Source organism: Manis javanica, chromosome 3 (assembly GCF_040802235.1).
Source record: "Manis javanica isolate MJ-LG chromosome 3, MJ_LKY, whole genome shotgun sequence".
Taxonomy (NCBI): Eukaryota; Metazoa; Chordata; class Mammalia; order Pholidota; family Manidae; genus Manis; species Manis javanica.
The window spans coordinates 104,896,158-104,922,375 of NC_133158.1; the positions used below are offsets into that span (position 1 = coordinate 104,896,158).

General features: G+C 30.8%; 1 protein-coding gene across 3 annotated transcripts in view; it reads left to right on the top strand.

Moving 5' to 3' along the window:
• The window catches only part of NCAM2 (neural cell adhesion molecule 2), a 508,052-nt gene that overhangs the window by 469,943 nt on the left and 11,891 nt on the right, over positions 1 to 26,218 (top strand). For 2 of the 3 annotated variants that reach the window (XM_073231839.1, XM_037012663.2), the window contains one exon: positions 18,349 to 18,553. In XM_073231839.1, the coding sequence (XP_073087940.1) occupies positions 18,349 to 18,553 (205 nt within the window). Of the gene's footprint in view, positions 1 to 439; positions 4,942 to 18,348; positions 18,554 to 26,218 lie in introns of those variants that run through there. The other variant, XM_037012664.2, reaches the window with a different exon arrangement.

Sequence of the window (26,218 nt, forward strand, 5' to 3'; positions counted from 1 at the left end):
TAATATGATATGAAAATTTAAAGTGGCAGTGTTGGTTTACCACTAAATTGGAATGACCGGTGACTTTTCTTTTTAAGTTGTATCTTCATTAAAGAGTAATGAAGGTGTTTGCATTTAAATAGTCAATGACAGAACTAATATCTGAATTATGTGCAATAAACATTATTAATATTGGGCCTCAGCTTTGTTCTTAATATGTGACAACCATTCAGAAATGTTTTATACAGATGTTAGCAATTCTTTGTCTTGTATCGAAGTAATTTTTTATAGAAAATTGGTAATGGCTTTATGCAAATCTTGCATTAATTATTTTCTCTTTTTTTTCTTTCCTATGTCGCTTTCTTCTTTTCCTTTATTTTCATGTTCGTAACTCTACTCCTTTTTTTCCCTTAATTATGTTATTCTTATTCTATTTTCACAAACAATTTTCATCATGCAGATAAATGCTGTGAAGCGAATAAAAGCGAAAATGGAAGCCAGTCATGGCAGCTGAATGCTGCTGGGTTTTCTTTCATTATAGCCATAAGTTTGTCTTGCATATTTTAATATGTTGTCATATCACGTGATATTTCCTTTTATGCCCTGCAAATTTACAAAGTTAACCTAAACTTATAATAAAATATTTTCTTTGGTCCAACTAATTATGCATGTATCTTCATCCATGAACAATTAGTCTTTTTTCCTTTCCCCAAATTGTCAACGCCAAAGTATTTTCTTTGGTCCAACTAATTATGCATGTATCTTCATCCATGAACAATAATAGCCTTTTTCCTTTCCCCAAATTGTCAATGCCTATATGTAAGATCAAGGAACTAGAATCAGGATTGTTTCTTCCAGGTACTAGTTTGCTACATAATTTGTTTCATCCTAAATTTTTCTTTAATTTCTAAAATTGACCTTGTTAAATATAATGTCACTTTTACTTGGAATTTAAGCATTTGCTACATCTAATCTTCCATTTGATTATTTTACAAATATAACTCAATATTCATGGCTGTACATTGTATAAATAGTCATTTTATTATGTAGAATTGTGGATCTTCTATCTTGGTTTTAATTGCTATTCTTTACAATGTAAATTTACAACTTTATAAACAGTTACAATATTTCATGGTGTTTACCATTATATAAATATGCACCTAACAACTGACTAGATGTGCATCCCTATTGTGCTGCCTATTTTCTTTTGACTTAAAATGTCATAAGGAATAAAAGTGAAACAGTTTCTTCTTTTAAATGTTAATACCAATTTAAAAAATACTGACTTCTGATTTCATTAAGGGAAAATAAATCTGCAATACCCCAAATAAATAACAATTAAATTCGAATATGCTTAAAAAGCAGCAACACTATTCATTGCATTTAGACTGTTGTTTTGCACTGGCATCAAGTGTTGATACCCTAATAACATGTATACTTACTTATTGCATTTTTCTGGACACCTAAGTGTCAGTCTCTTTGCAAGGATCACAGAGAGAAGTAAATATTTTGGCTACTGTTTTCAAGAAGGTAAAATGAAGATTAGAAAGAGGTGTTTCTAGATTTTAGCTTTTCAAAGAAAGCTGATGTTTTCACATTTTCATGCATTATAAAGTGAGAAAAGAGTGTTTTGTATTTTCACTCCCAACCACACCCAGTAGTAAGTGATCAACACAAAATAAGAGATTCTTACTACTCATTCAGGACAATTAGGAAGAAATAAGATTTAATAAATGCACAAGAGTGACCATATTTACATGATAAATCAGATGATTGGATTCTGGACTTTGAAATACATTCATCAAAAAGTTATTTTGTTTCATGCAAGTATTCTCTATCTCTTTTTAAAGAAATACATATAGGACCCTTTATGTAAGATCAAAGACTAGTCTTTTCTTTAATAGTCTGTTTTCTTTAATTTATCTTTTCCAAAGTCATTGCTGTCCACTGCTAACCTTCTTTCTTCTGACCTAGCAACAAGCCTATAATATGCAGAAGTGACCCACCCATAAGTTAAGCACACTTCTGCTTTCCTTCTTTCTCCACTGCTGAAGCAAAGGGATTTCCTGATTCGTGCACTATGGGAATCTAATTTATTTATGGGGAATGTTCTGTTTTTAAGATCACCATAGCCAATGTTCTTTTTATTAAATAGGTCATTGTAATTGCATATTATATTCTATCATGCATATTATATTCTATCAAATATGTAGATATGTTGGTTACTAATATGTAAAGTAACCAACTGGAAAAGAAAGGAGTTACAATAACACTTCCAGGAACAATTTTTCCCATTCATTTTAACTTGACTGGTTCTTTCCAATAAGTTATAGATTTTCACAAGAAAGTCATGTAGAAATTATCTTGATTTAATATATGATTACAAAATAGTTATTTTTGGAAAACATGTAATATGTCTGTAGTGAGGTAACAGTTGATTTGTTTTTGAAAAATTATGTTCTGTAACTCAATGTCATCAACAGTGATATAAAGAACACTCAAAGTCAGGTTTGCATGCTACAGAGACTGACATTTTGACAGTTCAGAAAAGAATCTAAAATTAAAATTCTATTATCTTAGCAGAATGATTTGTATTTAATGACTTGTTCTTTTAGATTTTGTAACATTTAAGTACTGATCAAGATTTTAATCCTCAAGTTAGCAAGAAATCTATCATTTGGCCAAATGTTTATTCTTAGATGAATGGTTTCTTTACAGTCCTGTAATATGCATAAATCCTTTAAAAAAATACTCTCAGATAGCTTAAAACTATAGGCTCTGTGCTTTGCCCTCCTTCTATAATAGGAAAGAACAAAACTATAAACAATACAGTGCTAATATTTCAATAAATAATCCCTTAGAGATTGTAAATTATCTTTTCAGATTAAAAAAATATTAAAAAATATAAAGTGTTGCTGAATTAATTTTTTTATTACCCAACCTTTAGTTTTATTATATGCAATCTGACAGTTCTTTTTGGTTTTATTAGTATCTGTCTATGGGTCTAAATAAATGTGATTATTGTTAAAGAAGACAAAAATTCAGCCTATAGTAAGTCTCTCCTTGGTATCATCAAATGATTTTTTTTCATCCAATGGATTTCCAAATAAAATTCTATGTCCGAAATGTATAAAATATGAACTTGTATGTTAAGGTGAGTTTTATGTTAATCATTATATATTCAGAAATATTTGTCTGTGTCTATTGATGTGTATATCATATCTCCAAATGTTAAATCATCTCAAAAGTTTGTTTTGACCATATAATACCTGTTGTAAAGCTAAGCTGATTTGCTTATGAATGACTGCCATATCTGCTTGTGGAGTATCAGGAATAATTTCTTATATAAACATGGGTATCTCCTTTTTCTCCTTCCCACCCTTTACTAGTATCTCCTTTTATCACTCAGCCTTACTGGTTTCTCTACTCCAATCCAAACTCTATAATTATGTCAGATGACTATAAAGCTTATCAATAACATACTTCAAATATGCAAATACAGTATTCATAGGAAGTAGCAGAAAATTCTTCTTTCTATGAAATTTCTTCTTACATGTGAGAACTTCAGGTAAATTGCAATTTTTGTACCTCCCTCTCTCTCCTAATTATATTAGTCATTGGGAATAAGTATATTTATAAATTATACACTCATTATTTCCAAAAGCATAATACATGTACATATACATGCATTCATTATGGTAGACATGGGTAAGATTGAAATATTTAATGGTTTCTTTTTTCCTTTTTTTAAAACTTTCTTTCACTTGTTTTGAAAGTATCTCAAGTGTTTAAAAATTTAAATAAATAAAATATATATATATTCTAGACATTGGATTAACACTTTATATGTATAATTTCAGTTGTATATATAAAGTAAGTATGTGCACAAATGATTTCATTGAAAAAAATTTTGACTTTTCAGATATTTAGAAGTTCTTTTAAAATTAAAAATTAAAATTGGAAATATTCTCAGTAGTTCATTGGTTTTGCAAGTTAGGTCAATTTGGAAACCGTTATAATTTAACTCAGATATTTCCCACATAAGAATGACCATTTATTGTATTTAATTTAAATTGAAACTAAACTAAAGAATATTCCACAATAGATTCATCTCTGTATAGTTGGATTTATGATTATTCTTTCATATTCAACAAAGTGTACTACGCAAGAGAGAATCTTTTTTTGGATCTGGATGAACTTTCAGATAGTTGAAAAGAATTTATTAATATGGTGTACCTACACTAAGAGTGGTATGAAATAAATATAGTTGTTCTTTTCTTTTCTAAAAAGAATCAATTAAACATTACTGTTTTTTAAATAACATTCACAATTCATGAACTTCTTTCAAGAATACGTTTATCTCACATCTTGCATTAATTTTATATAAAACACCTGTGTTTTAAAGTGACTATTTCTGATCATTTTGGTTGCAGTTGTTTTCATCATGGCTTATTTTCTTGGAAAAAATATGTACATATTATAAATGTATTGTCCTCGGTATCATCTCTTATTTAAAACCCCTGACATAATATCCAGCACTCTGTGTAATCTTATGCATGTGTTTCATAGTATAGTAAATGTCATTTTATTTTCTGTACCTCTGTGTCTTCATTGTTGTAATAAAGAAAACTGAGGAAAAGCTTCGTTATATGTGTTTTCTTTATTACTGGTACAAACCTTTCCTGTCCTTGTTGTGTGTTTTCATTTCCAATCTGATCAAATCCAGTACCTCAATGTAATAAACATATTCATTGGGTGATTTTCCTTTGGGATAAATAATACATCATTAGCCAGCTTATATTGTAAAAATACTTTAGAAATAATGCCAAATACTGTTATTTTGCATTGTAGACTATTTCTAGAGTCTTAGAAACTTTGAACTAGTAGGAAAACAAAATAACCAGATACTATGTCAGTAAAATACAGGAATATAGTTAATTTCAATGATGTTAGGATTGTTGAGTAGCCTCCATTGCTGGCAACATTTATATAACCAGATGTAAATGCTTAAAGTGATTCTTCTTTAATTCATTTGGTTAATGTATTACTAAAATTCAGTTTCAGCTGGCTTAAACATTATTGTATACACTTCTCTTGTACATAGTGATATGCTGCATTGACAGATAACTTGAAACGAGTATAGAAGTTACAAAGAGAAAATGTCCAAACCTTGCATTATTTTAAGGCTCACTTAATCTTTTTTAATTCACAACAGCCCACTCCCAAATGTTTATCTTATTACATATGCCACTTATAGACATTTTATACATTTTGAAGTGAATTTTAAATACTGTCTGTTTTGTTAAACTGATGCAATTTTATAGAAATTTTGTACATTGGGAGAGAGAGAGAGTTATTTTCTTTGTTCTTTTATTTTTCTTGAAGTCCCTTGACAATGAAATGGTATCAGAGTATCTAGGAATTGTTGGACATTTTTATAGTAACTGTCACTGTAACTTTATATTACTTTATTAGTTTTCCATTAGTTTATTGTTTCAGGCCACTGTGAAGAAACTACAGAGATTTGAGGATATCTATTCTAGTATTCCAACCGAACACCATTATTTTATCAACAAATAAGGGATCAGAGAAGCCAAATAACTAGTTATTGTCATGGACAAGCAATTTAAACTCTCACTTTTCCTCCTATCTTTTTTGTCAAGTTACACTGAGTCAAAGATGGCATAACTAAATCTCTAGTCTTTAACTTAAAATGTCTAATGTCTTTGACCTATTGCCTTTGATTTCTTCTCAGCTGCCCATAGAAAAAAACTATGTGGCAAAGGAAAGTCCATGTGCTAACCAACCACATTTCCTTTCAGTAATCATGGAACTTCTGTTAGTCAGCTCCTATCTTTCTCATTTCAATTTGTGTATATAGCTGCTTTCCTATGATCAGTATACTAAACTCACACTGAGTTTATACTCTTAAAAGGATAAAAAGTTAAATTTTATCACTTTGATTTTTTATGTTTTCTGAAATTGCCTTATAAAATTACTTCTTTACATTGTTGATAGAAATTTATAATAATTTTCTATTAATATAAAATAACATTTTAACTTATTATCTAATAAAAATTAAAATAGGTATTTCCATCTCAGCATTTATCCTTTCCAAGAAATCAAAATAAATAGCTTCAACATATAATCCACACAGTATCTATATACTTGCTTCTCTACTGATTTCTCATTCATCATTACAAAGAGAAATAGCAAAATACTAAAAATTTGTATTAAAATATAGAATTTATTTTTTTCCTTTTTAAACATGGTTTTAAAAAAGTTAAAATTATCTCTTTAAATTACATTTCTGTTTTGAGAAATCTATGAACAACCACCTTCAATTTGCTCTTGTTTCTATATAATTTCACCAAGGCTAAACTGGATATATATGTATGTTACATGGAGAGTCAAATGCACAACTTCCTGATATTCTTGAAAAATGACAGGAAAACTCTTTTGCTTCTCAGTACTTATTGATAGAAAACAGGAAAGAAAACTGGTTTTTTTATATACTAGATCGAGACTTATTGTTCCATCAAATGGCTCAGACAAAAAGAAAAGTTCACTGGAGGGAAAAGAGATGTATGTATTTCTCTATTGCAGGGTCTGGCGTGGCTCACTGGTGGGCTCCATCGTGCAAACACTGGAAGCTGGAAATGTTTGACTTTTCTGTGTGTTACTTATCACTTTTCATATGTCATTTTGTTTTCTTAGTAGTTAAAGCGCATTAAAGATTGCATATTGTATGTATAGACATATTCAGTTGATTCAGGGTTGTTAGCCATTGCCATGAAGATTTTAAAGATGTTAACATTGTAATTTTTATGCTTTTAAATAAACTTTACTTTTTAGAAAAGTTTTTGGTTCACACCAAAACTGAGAGGAATGTCCAAGTTCCCATATACCCCTGCTCTGATATATCCATAGCTTCCCCCATTATCAACATGCAGAGTGGTACACATGTTCCAATTGTGAACCTACATTGACAAATCATTCTTATGCAGAATCCATAGTTTACATTGGGCTCCATTCTCAGTGTTGTAAAGCCTATGGGTTTTGATGAATGAATAATGAAATGTATCCACCATTGTAATATTCCAACAATATAGTTTCATTGCCCCCGAAATCCTCTGTGCTCTGCCTATGCATCCCTTTTTCTCTCCTAACCCCTGGTAACAACTGATGTTTTTACCATATTCATAGTTTTGACTTTTCCAGAATGTCATATAGTTTGAATAATACAGTGTGTAGCCTTTTCAGGTTGGCTTCTTTCACTTACTAATATAGATTTAAGGTTCGTTGGTATCTTTTCATGATGTAACAGCTCATTTCTTTTTAGCACTGTATAATATTCCATTGTCTGGATGTACACAGTTTATCTATTAACCTAATGAAAGATATCTTGGTATTATTTCAGATGCACTATATAATAATATGCTTTGTAAGTGGCCCTGTATGTTTAGAATGTTTAGCTTTAATAACATAACTTGATTTTTTATATAACCCTAGTGCAACAATTGAAGTCTCTAAAACATAATACAGTGAGTTTCTAAAACTGCAAAACTGAATGTTATAAATTCTTTGAAAAATAAAAATACCACCCATATACTTGTTCATTTTTATGTATTTTCTTATACATTTAGAAAATTCAAATGTATATAAATTTAAGAATTTTGTAACAAATAGATCAAACAGTTGGGAATCTTAATAAACATTGGTACAATACCAATTGTAGTTCTATCTTATGTGGGTATTAGTCAATTTTTTAATACAGTCTTTAACAAAATTATTTTGTTTGTGCAAAGAAAATTTATTTTGTAATTTCTATATGTGAAATAGCCTTTTAATATTAAAAGAAAAATGAAATTGCCCAGTTAATGGTTGAAGCAAGGAATAAAAATCTAAATTATTTTCTTCTTTAACATGGGCCAGTATCTCTTTCGATCATATTCATTCCAATCTAAGAAGTTCCCTTTCCTACAAGCCAATGAAAACTTTATCTTTTGGGAAATAACTAAATTACCACCAGCAAAGCAAACAAACACATATCATAACACTTAAACTGCATATGGAGACAATGTAGAGTTAGCGAGAGAAGAATTAACTATGACGTATAAAATATTTTATGTTTTCTTATTCCATTTTTTGAGAGGTTTTTACAGCAAATATCCCCATTCCAATATATAGCAACTTGAAATGTCAGTGTTGATAAGATCATAGATATTCTCTTGTGTAAGGACTTCAGATTATTCACAATTTCTTATGGTTTATAGTTGCATCAGATTTGTAACATTTAAAAAATATTCATTGCTAGAGTTTTCAATTATTTGAAACATTTATCAGAAGACATGCTATTAGTTCTTAGCCAACATTTCTTTTTTTAATTAGCACCTCTGTTCTTTAGTTTTCTTTCTTATGTTAAAAAGGGTAACTTCTACTTAGACTGATAATTTGGGAAGTTTTCATCAACACTTCCAGGGAAGAATAATGACTTTATATTCTTATATAATGTATAGATTGACTTTATATTTAGATGCACTTTTTACAGGGAGTTGTTTCAAAAAGATAGATACTAAAACCTTAAGTGGGATTGGTTAGATATTTTTAAAAAGAAGAGGGTGAAAGTTATGGACCACTTGAAATGTCATTCCATTTAAAAGTATATGGAATACTCATACATAATTACAAGCATAGGTCTTATATAATTATAGTATAATTTAACTTATGCAGTGTCCGTTTTTAAACTCTATTAATAAACGCTAATTATCTGTTAATTCAATCACTAATCACACATAAGATGCTGAATCAAACTATTGCTTCACTTCTTCAATGCAAATATCGATCTGGGGTTAACATGTCTGCATGCATTATGGAAACAGGCATAGAGAGGGGAGACTAGGGAGATATTTCAACAGCCACAGTCCAGGCCTCACTAGCTCCCTATCACGTATCACTTAACCCCAGCCCCCACCAGTCACCCCCAATACCTTATCTCTAATGTCCATGAATATCTGCTAATTTCAGAATATACCACATATTTTTACACGTCTCTATATTTGTTTACTCCTTGTTTTGACTGAATTGGACTCCGTTCATCACATAGAAAGCTTCTTCGTCTTCTTCTGCACCGACTCAGACATTATCTTCTCTGTCATGCCCTCCTTGACCACTAACCACTAATTTACATGCTTCCGCCACCTATCTGCTTAGGTCACATCATCTATTACCACTAGGAAAGCAATTAATTGCACTACATTTCAGTTTCTTGGTTACATGACTTTTCCAAGCCTCCCAATATATTATGAGCCTCCAAAGAAGAAAGTCCATTGCTTTTCTTATTATTTTATCCTCAAAACTGCTTAATAGAGTTGTTTGATAACACTGTGATAAATTAAAGGGTGATCACATGTTTTTGGCCAAGTAATCCCTAGGTAAAAATATCATTTTGTGATATCAAAAGACTAGAAGATATTTTGAAAAAATATTTAATTTACAATTCTGTCTTTGTGAGAGAGCACATATAGGAAGAGACATTTAGAAAATGTATAGAATTTTACAATTAGAAATGCCACTTATGTAATATACATATTTACAATTCCTTTTCTATAACTAAACCAGATTTCTTCAGTTAGTCACATTTTCCTTTCCTAAATCAGATGTTTATTCTTAAAATATCTGGTTTTTGAGTGCTGCTTTCCCCACCTTCTCCCAAATAATACTTTTAAGCAGGAAGAAGTGATTTGAAGGACAATTTTAGATTGTCATTGAGTTTATATAAAAAAACATAGTTATACATGTAGCAGAACATTTTGACAGAAGAATCAATATGATTAAAGAATGGAGACACAGTAGTAGGGAATAGTGATGCAAAATACAATCTTCAGCCCCCCAAAAGAAGGATTTTATATGAAGAAATTTAGTAAGAAAAAAACTGTCTATGTCAATATCATTTAACTGTGTACACAGAAAGGACATGACCCCCTTATTAAAATGTACTGAAAATAGTATGAGGATTTAAAGCATATATAAATAACACTAGGTTTTATTAATAGATTAGTAATTAAATTATAGGTGAATTTTATTTTGAATTTTCAATTTGAAATTTTAAAATTCCTAAATTAAGGTATAGATCTTACAAATAGTACTAAGGACAAAAATACTGGAAAATCCTATAAAATGTACTTTGACATCTATATTAATCTCTGACATGAACTTTTATAATTTGTTACTAGATCTATAAAGAACTCCCATGAACTCTTTGTATGTTCATTTGTAAAATAGCAATTACTTTTGCTTGATTCTAAAAATTATAAAATCCCTCAGATTAGTCACAAAGCACTTATGAACCAATTTCATACAATTATGTACATTTCTTATGACTATAGTTCAATTTTGAATTTTACTCAATTTTTGATTCTAAAATTCCAAGATTCCTTTTCCAAAAATACAATCCCCTGTAAAGGACACTGCAGTTTTCTCATTACTGATGACAATGCTTTTTCACAGCCATTATAGATATTACTAGCATTGCATCCTTTTTTCCTTCAAGTTGTTCATTGAAAAATGCATGAGATTCCATGGTGTACCCACAGTTTTCATTCAGCTACTTCAAAAAAAGCATGCTGTTTGAATAATATGAACTCAAATGAACTTGAAAAGTTTCTAATAAAGTGCAGTTTGACAGGAAACAATTATGTAGATGCTTTTTTATCGCTCGGATGCTATGAGCTATCCAAAAGGAAACCAAGATGTGAGGGAAATAAAGATGGGAAAATAAAAGTGCAGTCTTTCTTTAAGGAAGGAGACTTTGATCCACTTTGTAATGATCTTATGAGAGTTTTGAACTTGTTTCTTATTCAGTGAAGATGAATGTGTCTAAAATACTGTGTAAAATAACCATAATAATAAAAGTAAAATAATGATAACAAAAAACTTAGAGGGAACGAAAGGAGCAAGTGAAATTACAGGAGAAAATACAGTAAACAATATATCACTGTCCCCAAACTGAACAAAAGGCAATGTCGCCTGTCAAAGATATTAAGAACATTATTAATAATTATCTTGTTTTCATTCATTTTATCACTAGGCTTATGAAGCTTAGGAACTTTAATTTGACATATCAAATTAAAGGAATGACCAAAAAGATTTGCTATATAAATAAAAAATAAATGAAAAAGGAATGACACTAAGAAAACTAAGAAACTTGTTGAGTTCTGGTCACATTAAATGCATATTTAAAATAGAAGAATGAAAATGATCTTAAACCTTAGGTATTGATGAAGAGTTTGTCAAAAAAATAAAAAAAATAAAAAAACACTTATTAAATGTAAATATGCATTTACAATTTTTTATGCATCAGAGCTCGTGAATGTTAGCAATATAAATGTTTATATTTGCCAAAATCTAGGAAGGTTTTCGGTAAAAGTGGAAAAGTTTTAATTTTTTAAAGGAAGATCCTATAAACAAGTAATGAGTAGAAAGATGTGTCTGTAAACAAGGTGAGCATAGGTTAATAGATGAATATATAATAAATGAATGATAATTTGTAGTGCTTTGGAATTCTAAAACTGATTTCTTAATATGATGCTCAAAAAGTATTTCATCTAAGATACAGGGGAATTATTATCCACATTATATCAATAATAATAAAATTATGATTATGACTTGTAATTTAGATATACTTACTGGTAGTGTGTGGGTCATAAAAATGGGTCAATAAAGACACTGTGGAGATTAAAAGTACTAGAATTTCCACAAATGTTTATTTTATATCATCTTCTAATTTCTTATTTTTTATGTTTTGTAATTGTACAATTCAATTTGCAAAGTATAAGTATACTTCAAAGTATTGCCTGCTTATAATGTGAAAGAATAATGCAATGTGCAAGAAGGGAGGGTATATTCAATTTTTCATGGGGAGGGGTATGCAGAAGCAATAAAAAAGTAACCTAGAGAGGAGGGAGAATATAAAATACAATTTAGTTCCTCTTGATTTTGCTGTTTAATTTTTACAATTTTTTTTGAGTTAATGGAAAACGGTATCATCCTTGCTGATGCAATCTGCAATTATTCTCCTTTCTAACTAATACAGTTTAAGGGGTATTGACCAGACATTGGAAACCACAGAAGTTCAAATGTTTATTTCAAACCTGGAAATTATGAATCAGAATTGAATGGATCTATCAGTTCAGAGATGAACATCAGGCACCATAAATGAGGAGGCCTATAGTCATGAAACAGAACATAAATGCTGTATTTGTAGAAATGGAAATGGTGTAACATTGTGCTTAGATTGGTAATATCAGTGGTTTCAACATTTACCTTTAATAGTGACTCTTAAAACATGAGTGAATCAAAGTTTGTGTGTGTGATTACACATGCAAAGGTGATCTGAAAGTCATGTCATTTCAAATATATAAATAAATAAATATTTATTTATTTGGAATATTTTTTTTCTGAATACCTAAAATATATAACTATGACATTTATACATGATTCCCTATTTAGTCGAACTGGAAGAAGATCGAGTCCAAAAACAATTCTTATTCAATTTAGGTTACGTTTAGCAGGTCCTGTATTCGCTAAAGGGAATAGGACGTCTTGTAAATGTTTAATAAGACGTTTCTCAACACACGTCTGTAGTGTTGAAGAAAATTATTTTCTTTCTTGACAAGTGGTTCTATCAAGAAATACAAAGGTTGCAGCTTTATTTATACTGGGGGAATATTGTGATTGTATTTTATTTTCAATATCCCCACTGTTTTTAAAGTTTGAAGATAATGAATATTTGTAAATCCTCTTTAAAATTATTAGTTTGCTGACCAACTCTAAACCCTCATCTTATTTTTGTACCTTAGCTCTTTCTACTACACTTCCCTATTCTTTGTTGATTTGAGGGATCCTAGGAAAAGTATCACAGAATGTAAATTTATCAATTTAAGATAATTTCCAAGTCTGTAAGTGACAGGTGATTTTGAAAAATAGCTTGTCTAACATAACACAAGAAACTATGTGAAGTCCTTAGGGATGGTTCTTGACTTTTAAATTATTGCAATGTGTTTTCTTTTAAAAGTATGTATTACCCTAGAGTGTTTCTTCATAATGCAATGAGATTACCATAATTCTGGTGAAAACTCTTACTGTTAACTGTATGCCCATGTTAATATAAAAACCTTATCCTTTTGTTCCTCTGTTCCATTTTTTGGGATACAGTGAATGAAATTAAATTTGGAGAACTCAGGCTTCATAAGTAAAAATGGACTTAAATGGATGTGTAATATGCCTAAAGATTTACATTAATTTATATCAGTTCTATTTTAGTACATATCAGGAAGGCCCTCTAGCTCTACACTAATTTAATAGGCACTCGGTGAAAGTTTGTGAGGCAGAAATGGATTCATGGTCATTTTTATTTTTTTAACCATGTAGCCATAAAAGTCTTTAGATAATCCAACTGTCTGATTTTAAAGTAACTGACCATTGTGGCTTAGATGAAGCCCAACTACAGAAAACTGCCTACTCAGCCTCTTTCCACTGAGAACATATATATATATATATATACACGTCTGTGTGTAGAGATTTATACCTGGATTTTCCATAGATCAGTTGATGTTTGAAATGTTTTACCCTGGGAAGGATGAAGGAGAAGAACATATAAACAGGAGAGAAGTTTACCTCCACTGTGGGAGGATATAGTATCTAGTAATGTCATGAATACCAAAAAGGGATTTTGAATGTGTTCTTGTCTTTCATACAATTAAACTGCTTACTTACTGTATTTAGCAATATCTCAAATGAAAATAGCTACTTTTATTCTGGGAGGAACAAAGAAATCTCCATTTTGAGAACTTTTAAATAAAAAAAATTTCCCCATAAATTCATCTTTCCAAGTCTGAAATTATTCTCAATCCATTTAGAAAAGATTCCACATACACACAGATAGAGAATGAAATAAAATACTAGACTATTTAAGATGTTGAAAAGCAAAGCTGGTTTTATGAATATAGTGGTAGTTTTTGAAAAACTAATATTATCAAATATAATGCATTTCACAGAGAATTCAGTGTTTCACGAGTGAGTTAATTTCTACAACAGAAAAATTAATAGGCATGTATATTACAGATTTGAAATGAAGTTTTTTTATGATATTAATGCTTAATTATATGTTTGTATGACTATTAGAATGCAATTACATAAAGGTCTGAGGACATATATTGATTTAGGTGACTAATTTCTAAATTTCATTGGGTGGAAAGTGCAGACTGGGGGGAGGGTATAAAAACTAGAACTGTTTCTCATATTTGAGAATAATGAAATAAAGTATGTACCAAACTATAGGTGTTTGACCTTTATGACTCGTAAATTTTTTACTCTTATTCAGTTTGAATAGAAAATCCTTTTCAAAGAACAGACAAAATGATCACCAAAAAGGAAGCTAAAAACAAGAATACAGAGAAATAACTTAGAGTGTTGTATCTCATTTAAATAGTTGTCCCTTCTCCAGTAATGTAGGAAAAAATGGATATTGACATTTTTCTGAAAGGAAACTATACATTTTAATTTATTCACTGTATATTATTCTCGGTGATTTGATGATGAATATCCAATATAAAATGTTAACCCTAACATAGGTATCAACAATAAAAAACCTGAAGCTAAGCAGTCCTCACTGGTACTGATCTAACATCAAGGGTTAACATGTGACCTATGTCACTATCCTCTCTGGACCTCAGTTTTCTTATCTGTAAAGGAGACTTGATATGTAATGGAGTTGTTATAGTAGTTATATCATAAAACACACGTGTAAATAATCTGGAAAGCTAAAAGAGAAAAATTTTAAATTCTTCAAATGTTTGATATGCTGTTTCAATTTATTAAATAATTAAAAATTGATTAACTCATAAAGAATTTTCTGTCATTACTGAGAATAAATCATTGTCAGTCTCTGAATCCTAGTGATGTGTTTTTTAAAGATGTTTATGGTTTTCTTTGTGAAAAATCCAAAGGTAAATAAGTAAACTTTCACATCAGTGTTAATTCATGGCAGAACAAAAATAAAGACATTAGAAATTTTAACTTTCATAGTTACTGTAGCTTAACCTTATAAGATGTGAGAAAATATAAGCATTTAGATATACTCTTAAGATGAATGCTTTTAAAAAACAACTTGCAAAAGTAACCTTAAATATTTATAACAACCTATTTGAAGTCCATCTTATCATCTACAATGATAAAAATAAATGTTTTTCATGAAAAAATGCACATAATCTTCAAAAATTAGTTATGTATCAACTATAGATGTTTGTTATATAAGTTTACAAGGTATAATTTTGTTTCTTTAGAAAAAAGTAAGAGCTATTTTAGCATCAATATTCCTTCACCATAAGGTGCTTTACAAATAAAATATTTATAAGAGCTTTCCCTAAAGATGGAAATGAAACAGATCAATATACTGGCTAAAAAGCTCAGAAATAAAATATTTACCATTTAAAAACTAACTAGCTAAACCTAAGTTATTAAAAGAATAGGAGGTTGTATTCTCAAGAGAATAATCAATATGTAATAAAAGATAATGTTTCTGATGAAAGAAGTCTATTTACAGACTAGTTTAACTTTAGATGTCTATTTTTTTTCACCAAAACTTCATTTATCTAGAATTTTGTAACAGTAAAATAATAACAACAAAAATAATAATGATAATAATAAATAGCCAGTAGTTGTTAAATGTTTACTTAGTGCTGGACAATAAGTGCTAGAGGTGTTATGTATGTCATTACATCTACAATGATCTTTCCAAAAATCCCATGACCTAGTTTGTAGCTGTTTTTGTTTTCATAAATGTTCCATCTCAATAAAGAGGCATCTCAGCCTTAGAGAAGTTAGCTGGCTCACCCAAGGATATACTACAGTAAGTGATGGAATCAGGATTTTCTGACACCAGGTCTAGTGCATTTAAGTACAAAGCAATACTCTTCAAGTATAAAAAAATAAATGGGGACTTATATACCAGACCAGGTATATTATCACTGATCTGTGGGAGTTTTTGCCTAGAACCATGTTTTCTTGTGACAGGACCCTATATGTGTGTGGTGTGTGTGTGGTGGGGGATGTTGACTAGTTTAAAGCATGAGGATCAGGGAGTCAATTAAGCTAACGCCTAATCAGATACATATTTTTCAACTATCTTTTCTATGTTTGGGCTCTCGAATCATGTGCAGTATATTCAAAATGGTTACCTGTGAATTTTGAAAAAAAAACAAGTAAATTTCATAGTTGAGTTCTTTTCACTAGGTTGTAATAGTAGATTCAGTTGAGAATCATTTATATTTAAAAATGGATAATGTGGGAAAATGTATTAAATAATGTTTTGAGCTGCTAGAAAAAATCCTAGCTTGCTTGATTTATTATTTTTATAGTATGAGCAAAGTTGTTTTTTGAGATTTATATATAGATATATCTTTGAAAATTGATAAATAATATTTGGAATCTCATTGTCCACCTGTATATTTGAACTTCACACAAACACAAAAAAAACTAAATTCCCATGGCTGAAAAATACTCTTATTTCTCCAGTCTGGTTTCCATGTAGGTTCATGTGATAAAAGAACTGTTCTGTGTCAACTAATCATTTCTCTGGATCTTAGAGTTTTCCTAAATTATCACCATGTAAGTGCTATATTAAAATGTGAAAGGGAAGGAGATTCTGAAAAGGACATGACAAAAATATTTTCCCTCCAACACTAGTGTGTGTTTGTTACCTGTTTTTTTTTAATTGAAATAAAAGGTAAGAATAAAAATTGTACTTTGCTTGGGCATGAGCGTTCCAAGATCACTGATTCAGTGCCAACGAAATTCTCATTTGCAGTATCATGGAGACTGCACGGATGAGCCACAGTGTCACCTGGGCAAAGTGCTGGGAACTATGTCACAGATAGAATGATTTTTATGAATCTATCTACAAGCTCTGAGAGTGTTGAGAAATATAAATAACATGTATTTCCTGGGAAAAAATAATTCTAGAGACAAGACTAAGTCATTCTGCCATAAAATAATCTGGGATTCAGAAAGGTGCAACCTAATCAAGACTGACTTGGTGGTGGTAGATTCAAAATAAGAACAGTTATATCATTACCTTTGGATTACAATTTTTCAGGTCATCATTAAAATATTACACCTAATTTTAAAAATATGACTTTGTTCTACATATACATTTATTTCAGAGATGGTTTTAATTTACATCTGTCCCTATACCTGTCACTTAATATTATACATCAGCTATGTATTTAGTGTGCTATTATGATGCTGAATAATAAATATATTTTATAATTAAAAAGGATAGTCATGATTTTATAATGTTTTGTAAGCAAATTTTAACATAATTATGTTAAGTTACTTTAATCCTATGAAATTTTCTTATGTAATCCTCTTTTTTCCCCCACTGATAATACAATATCATTAGTATAATCTAGTTTCTTTCTATTGTACTTATTTGCTTATCTATAAATGTTGTAACTGTGTAGTTGACTCTTCTATTCAACTGTACTCTACAGGCATATAAGACTTTATTAATTTTCACAACCACTAGACCCTCTGCTGTTTCTGCTTTGTCAATCAGCATATTCCAGCCTATCCAATCACCTCTTCCAGAGATACTTTCTTGTTCCTTTTGGAAATTCTTGGAAACACATGCCAAGTAAAAGTAGCTCCCATTTATCCCATCCTCTTATATGATAAGCTTCAGAAAGACCATAAGTGCCATAACTCTGTAAAAGTTCACCTCTAATATGATTTGTTAAAATATGAACTGAAAAATTGCAAATAAACTGTTTATTCTAAAATGATTTTCAAAATAGGTGTTTTTAAAATGTATTTGCTGTCAAAACAAAGTGCTTGGAGCCACCATTTGCAAGTTTGAGACTTAAAAGTAAAATAATTCCATACAGAACATTTATTTAATCCTCCTCTCACAGGAATTTTAACTATATTTTCCTTTTAACCATGTGATGATCTATTAATGGCTACAACTTTCTGATGAGTGCAATCAGGGATTTGATAATGTTCATTATCTTTCCCTCAGAGAATCAGAAAGTATACTGGAAAGAAGAGTTACTTAAAAGGTTTTTTCTAAAGAACTAAACTGTAAAAGTAAAAAGAAACTCTTATAAAAATAATTCAAATCATTAATATGCCATCTGCCTGAAATATTATTTGCAAGTGCAGGAATGGCTCCCAACAATGATGAAATTGAAGCCTGCCAGTGAATAGCACTGTTTTCCTGTCTTTTCAGTTAAGGGTTATTTTCAAAAGAACTGTCTAATCTTCTCTCATTTGGGGTTTAATAAAATTACCTTCTTGTATGTTTTTAAGATACACTTTTTAATGGTCTTGGGCTTGGAGCAGTCATCGGCCTGGGAGTTGCTGCACTCCTGTTAATCCTTGTGGTAACAGACGTCAGCTGCTTCTTCATTCGGCAATGTGGGTTGTTGATGTGCATCACCAGGAGAATGTGTGGGAAGAAGAGCGGTTCCAGTGGGAAAAGCAAAGAACTCGAAGAAGGAAAAGCTGCATACCTGTGAGTATCAAACACGTGCATCATGTTACATGAAACAAGTGTCTCAGTAACTCTTGAGCACTTTAAGGGGCTTTGTTTTCTGAGCACAGTCAACAGCTCAGCTGTGAGGCTGCACTCTGATTCTGATCTTAAGCCTATCCGACCTTAAGTATGACATATTATAGAGCCAAATGATTTCAAAACTATGAAAGAAATAAACCTCAAAATGGTATCCACACCAAAAATATTTGCTGTCATGATTTAAATATAGACAGATAATCACATATGTATAATTTCTCCCACCATTTTTCAGTTTATATTGTATGAAAGAAGGCTGTGAACAGCAATTGAAGCTAAAAACTTGGTTAAACTGGGTTAAAACATAAATTATGCTAATTCCTACACATGTAGGAAATAACTACATATCGTTTTCAAGATTGTATAGTAACATTATATGTGCTATGTAATCCATTATTGCAGATTCTGAATTTATTATTCCAATTTTTGATCAAAAGATGACTCTATATTAGAATTTGGAGCTCTTTGTGGTATCTCATTTAATTAGAACATGAATTCCAAGAAAATATGCAGAGATGAATTTTGAGGAAAACTCCGTTGTCATGTAAAAAAGTAATTAAGAAGCTTTAATAATTATCTTGTTTGGTTTGTCTTTAGATAGATTTCAGTCTAATTTCAAAAATACAGTAAACCAGTGAAAAATAATTAGACAGCCCAGGAAAACATAAACACTCAGTACACACAACATTTGTGTGTACGAGCGTGTGTGTTTGTACACATACAGGCAAACCCCAGAGACACTGCCAATGTGGCTGGTTCCAGACCATCACAGTAAAACAGATATTGCAATTAAGTGAGACAAATGAATTTTCTGGTTCCCCAGGACATGTAAAAGTTTTGTGTCCACTATATTTTAGTCTTTCAAGTGTACAATAACATATGTCTATCAAACAATGTATGTATTTTCATTAAAAATCGTTTATTGCTAAAAAATGTTAAACAGTGTCTGAGCCTTCAGAGAGTGAGTCATAACCATTTTGCGGGGGGGTATCCTGACTTTATGTTGACAGCTGCTGACTGATCAGAATTGTGTTTGCTGAAGGTTAGGGTGGCTGTGGCAATTTCTTAAAATAATACAACAACGAACAGTGTGCTGGATTGATTGACTGCTCCCTTCACTGATGATTTTTCTGCAGCATGAGATGCTGTTGGATAGCATTTTGCACACAGTAGAATTTCTTTCAAAATTAGAGTCAATCTTCTCAAACCCTGTCACTGTTTTATCAATTAAGTTTATGTACTGTTCTAAATCCTTTGTTATCATTTCAACAGTCTTCACAGCATCTTCACCTGGAGTAAATGCTATCTCAAGAAACCACTTCTAATTCTTGGTTTCTTGCTATTTTTACCACATCTGCAGTTTTGTCCCAGGGAATAGGGAGGCCCCGGGAGGGGGAAAGAGACCGTGGAATGGCCATTGGTGGGACAGTCAGAACACACACATTTACTGGCTAAATTTACTGTCTTATATAGGTGCAGTTCGCGGCATGCCAGAGCAAATATGGTCGTGGAATCAAAGATCGCTGATCATACATTACCGTAACAAATACAATAATAATAATGAAAAGTTTGAAATATTGTGGGAATTACCAAAATGTGACACACAGACATGAAGTGAGCAAATGCTATTGGACAAATGGGACCAAAAGACTTGCTCACACATGGTTGTCATAAACCTTCAATTTGTAAAAAAAGAAAAACAAAAAAACACAGTATCTGTGAAGTACAGTAAAGCGAAGAGCAAAAAAATGAGGTGATACCTGTATATACATGTGTGTATTTTAAACCCTGCAACTAAAGTAAAGATTCTTAAGAATTAAGGACACTTCCTTTATTTTTTAATCTTAGAGTATTTCTATTACATACAATCTAACATTTCAGTATGAAAGATATCACACATATAAATGAGCTGAAAGAATTTTATAACAAACATCCATTTATCAACCACTTGGATTTTACTCTAAATATTTTATTATATTTCTCTTGTCACATATTTATCCATCTCTCAATCCATCATAACTCTTTTGCATTTCAAAAAATATCAGTATACTTAACCCCTATGCAATTCAACTTGCATATCATCATATAGAGCTAAAAATTTGTGATTTGTTTAGGTAAAACTCACTTATCGGAAAATGCACAAAATGTTGCATTTTATGAGTTTGGACAAACCTTTCTATCGGTGTTAACTCAAGCCCTATCAAAATTCAGAACCTTAGCATTACCCTTGACATTTCCTTCATGCTCCACCCAAGTCAACCCACACGACCTCCCAGGCAACCACTGAGTTTTTTTTAACCATAGATAATTTTTAGTTATTATAGAACTTGATATAAATAGATTCCTACAGTGAGTACTCTTTTGACTGTCTTCTTTCACTCAGCATGATGTTTAAGTATTCATTCGCGGTGTTCTGTTTACCAGTAATTTATCCCTTTTTATTGTTGAGTCATTTGTTTGTTTTTCTATTCTTACATAGATGTGGTCTCATACACTATTTTCCAGTCTCGGGGATATAGAAGAATGTAATATTCTGCATGGCTACATTGTTTTCTTATTTCTAGGCCTATTTCAATCCTATGATGTAATTTGTCTATGTCCATTCTCATAGATACTCTGTAAGGGACATTTTCACTTTGTGGAATGCTAAATTAGATAGCATACAGTTTCAACTTGAAAAATTAGATTTAATTCACAATCAAAATACCACCTGCTTACTTGTAGGACACAGAACATAACAAAGAACAAACAGCAATTAGGCCATACCTCACACTTGTATGAGATATTGATATGTGTTGTACTAAAACATAGTGGGGTCAGTTCACTATCCAGTATTTCTTTTGCTTTCCTCATAAGAACATAAGAACATACTCTACTTCTAATAACTTGATGTGTTTTCAAATTGTCTTATTAACTAAATGAACATATCACCAAATTTAGTTTAGATTCTTTTCCACATATTGAGAAAACAATGTATTCTATAACATAATTATGTATATATACATATGATGCACATCTATTTACCTATAAACATACATATAACTCCAAGATGAATTTTATACATCTTCATTCTTTCTCAGCCATTGAGCAAATATTCATGGAATAAATATTAGGTAGCAAGCACTGCTATATACCTAGCAATAAAGTGGTGAACAAAATAAGAACTTTATTTATGTGGAACTCATGTTCTAATGCAGGAAGACAGATAATAAACACTAAAAATAAAAATATCTGGTAGTGGTAAGCACTTAGAAAAATGAAATACAGAATGATAAATTATTACTAGGGATTAGGTTATCAAAGACATCTCATGGGTAGTGAAACATAAACTGAAGAGTGCATGCTAAGGACCCAGCAATATAATGAGCCGAGAGGAACATTCTATCCAGTTATAACAATTCAAAGACTGTTAAGGCAGAGTTAAGCTTTTTATATTAAAACCCAAATGAACATGAGTGGTGTGAAGCAGAGAGAAACTGATATAATATCAGGGAGAGAGTTGTCCAGGTACCAAAGTGTTAAATCTTCTTGGGTCAAAATAAGGAAATTTTTTATTAATAGAAAGCTTCTGGAAGTTTTAAAGATTAACTTCTTGTGAAGAATGGATTCCTGGAGGGCTGATGGTAGAAGAAAGATTTAAAATCAGGGAATCTAGGTAGGGGGAATCTTGAAATACTCCACATAAAAATGATGGTCTTTTGGACCAAGGTAGTAATACCGTAAGTAGATAAAAGTGTGAAGAGTCTAGATAGATTTGAGGTATAGTCAACTATGTTGGGGTGAAAAAGAGAAGCTAAAAAGGACCTTTGTGTTTTTGTCTTATTTAGCCAGAGGGATGTTGATGAACATGTCCAAAAGGAGGAACATTCAAGTTCTGTTGTTTATTTTTAATTCACTCTATTAATTGGTATTTTATCCACCAACACTTCTATTTGTAAATCCTGCTGAGTTTAATTAACCTTGAAGTCTTCGGAAGATGAAAAAACATGGTTAATTCCATGGTTGTTTTTCATCAGAACTTTTTATATCACGATATTCCCTGTTTTGGGGGAACAGTTTTCAACTGTTGTTTTTCCAAAATGTCAATGTTCAAACTGGAAAAAGATTATATACAGTCTCAGTGAGAAATAGGATATAACTGACTTGACGGATTGGATTTATACTAGTTTCTAAACATGATTGCAGGCATTCTGAGACTATTCCTTTCATGTTATCACAAATTATAAAACTATGTTGATTTATTATGTAACACTTTTAAATCACACATTTAGAGCATTCTTGCATAAAGAGTGTCATGTTGCAGAAGAAAAGAGAAACTAAAATCTATGGCATAAGGGATGGCATTCAGGTAAAGCCTCAGAAAATTCCATTATTTGGCTCTTACAAATTTAAATTTACATTTATTTTAAATTTTCATAGCTTAACTTATAAAAATAGCTAATTATTCCTATTTCATACAACTACAATTATACTCTTATTTACCCAAGCATTAACTTATAATAACAAATATTCTTTGAATACATACACAGTCAGGCACTATTCTAAGTTTCCAAGACACAATTATGAAGAAAAGCAAATTAGTCTCTGCCATCATGCAGCTTTTACTCTACTTTTCCAGTTTTGTTAACTGAAAGCACATTTCAGTTAAAAAAACAATCCAATGGGTAAAACACTAAAAATTTCTATCATAAATGCTTTGTTAAAAAAAAGACTTATCAAATAGACATATCTGAGCAAGCTGTGAAAGAACTAAAGTATAAAGGAATAATAAGTAATTGTCCAAAGTGTGTATGTGTGTGTATGTGTGAGTGTGTGTGTAAATGACTTTTCAGTGTTCATAACAAGAAGCACTCAACTCCTGCCCCCTTTACTGCCACCATACGGGAGAAGAGAAATACACATCTCCTGTGCACTCAGCCATCCTGTCCCACTTAAGGGGGAAAAACAGAGAAGCAGGTGTGAGTTCACAGTCCCGTGGCACAGACTCACTAAGAGACTGATACCTAGCACAATACTACAAATGCATCCCTTCCACAGCACACCTTACCAGATATTACCAAAGGCCTATATATAACAGTTCCTTCTAACCAGTGCATCATGTTTGACCATCAAGAAAATATTACAAAGCATGCTAAAGATATAAATCAGTTTGCAGAAGCAGAGCATGTATCAGGACCAGATTAAGATAAAGCAGGGACATTGGACTTATCAGACCAAGAATTAAAATATCTAATTAAAAATACATATTTATCTAACATGTAAAGTAAATAACAAGCAAGAAGAGGTGAGCAATGTAAGCAGAGAGATGGACATTCTAAGAAAGAATCCAAAACAAATGCTTGAGTTCAAAACACCATAATGGAAATAAAGAATGCCTTTGATGAAATTACTAGGAGTTAGGACATGTCTGAGGAAAGAATCTCTGAGCTTGACTAGATCTTAATAGGAAATGCCAATACTTAAAAGAAACAAACAAACAAAAAAGACTGGAAAAAAAACCCAATTATCTAAGAACTGTGGGACAACTACAAATGGCAAAACATATGTATAATAGGAATACCAGAAGGAGAAGAAATAGAAAAAGGAACAGAAGAAATATTTGGAACAGTAATGACTAAGCACTTCCCCAAATTAAAATCAGACATACAGACATAAATCCAGGAAGCTCATGGAGGGTAAATGCCCAAAACAAAACAAAAACAAAACTACATATAGCCATATCATTTTCAAACTACAAAAATTTAAAGATAAAGGAAAAATTCTTAAAGAAGCTAGAACAAATAAACACCTAAGAAGCAAACATAAGAATTACATCTGCCTTCACACAAACATAGACACACACACACACACACAGCTGATCTGTATATGCACATACATATGTATCTCTATTATTGAATTTTTCCTCATATACCAAGGCAGCTTCATTAACATTTCATTTTAGCACCTAAATTTCTGACTCATTCTTTTCATAAAGTAGTGTCCCATAGTACTAGATACCATAATGTATTTCTTTTTGTTATAATTTTGATGAGCCTTTAATATTTTTATGATATTGAAATACGATATGCTCTGTTGAACTTCATTCTTACATAAATCCTGCTGTAAATTTATACTAAGCTCCTAGATGTAGAGTAGGAGACCAAATCTGAAAAATACTGGTGAATGGCCTACAGAAGTCTATACCACTTCACACTTCCAATAAAGTCAGAGAATACATATTTCTCTATACTTCTCAAACATTGAATATTATAAATTTATTTTTAGTTTGTCAATATAATAAGCAAAAAATATCATTTAAAATTTCATTTTTGTGATTTGGGTTTACTTTGAGTTTATTCATTTTATAATTTTGTTTTGGTCACTTTATTTCTTCTTGAAATTTCCTGCCCATATTCTTTAGACATTTTCATAGTTATTTAACATTGCTTTTACTTATTGATCACATCACATGGCCCTTAATCATTTGATGTTCTATTTGTTGTAAATATTTATCCAAACCTATCCCAAAATTTGGATTTGATGCTATTGTATAAAGTATTCCATTTTTATTTTTAAAAATTGATGAGTTTTATAAAATGGTTTTTTGGTGTACATCAAGAATTTTTCATTTTGTTTTTCTTTAATTTGTTTAAGTTACAACTTTTCCTAATATATTTCACAACAGAAATATTCCTTGTATTCCTAGGATACGGATGACATGTAACACTGATTGAATGTTGCATTTATTAGTTTAGTATTGTTTTACCTCAGTTTACTAACCAAGCAACAGAGAACAGAGATGCCTTTGCAGTGAATGTTAGAGACAGCTACTTGGTTTTCAGGGCACATCCTCCGAACTGATCTGCTGTACTTGTCGTCATTTTCTGCTTAATAATCACTTCTAGAAATCTGGCCCGAACTTGTATAATGTTTACCAGCCTGTAAATTGTGAAATTGCCTATAAATTGCAATGTACATTTTTAAGCCAATTTAAACAAAATATTGCCTGTCAACTCTTTATAATTCCACAGAAAATACTGATAATCATTGTGATGTCACATCCAAAATATATGTGTGCTTCAGGTATATTCACCAAATGGTAAATAAAATATGCACCTTATATTCTTTATAGTATGTATTGTAGTAAGAAAGGTTTTTAGAAACAGCCTAAATGTCTGTCAGTTCCTACGTACAACAGGATAGTGCACCATGAAGAGGAGAACTGCAGATCTAAATGCTCTTTTACAGGCTCCAGGAAATACTTGGTGTTAATTGAAAAGGCAAAATTACACACACTTAGTATGTTACCACTTGTGTAAAAATAACTGTATGCATTTTCACATATATATGCTGGTATGTATATATATATATATATAATCTCTCTGTAAAACAAGGTTAAAAAATGTACCGATTGTATCTCTGATAGATAACTAAGTATCCTACAAACATGGAATTGTTGGGAGATTCACTTTTCCCTCTATAAACTTCTATAGTAGTCTGTACTATATAAATATGTCAGCTTGTTAAAAATTAAAACAGATCATTAAAAACAAAAATAAGAATTTTAAGCCACCTCACCATTTTCTCTCATTACTCTTTCTTTCCTTTGAGTAATGTTTATTTTATCCT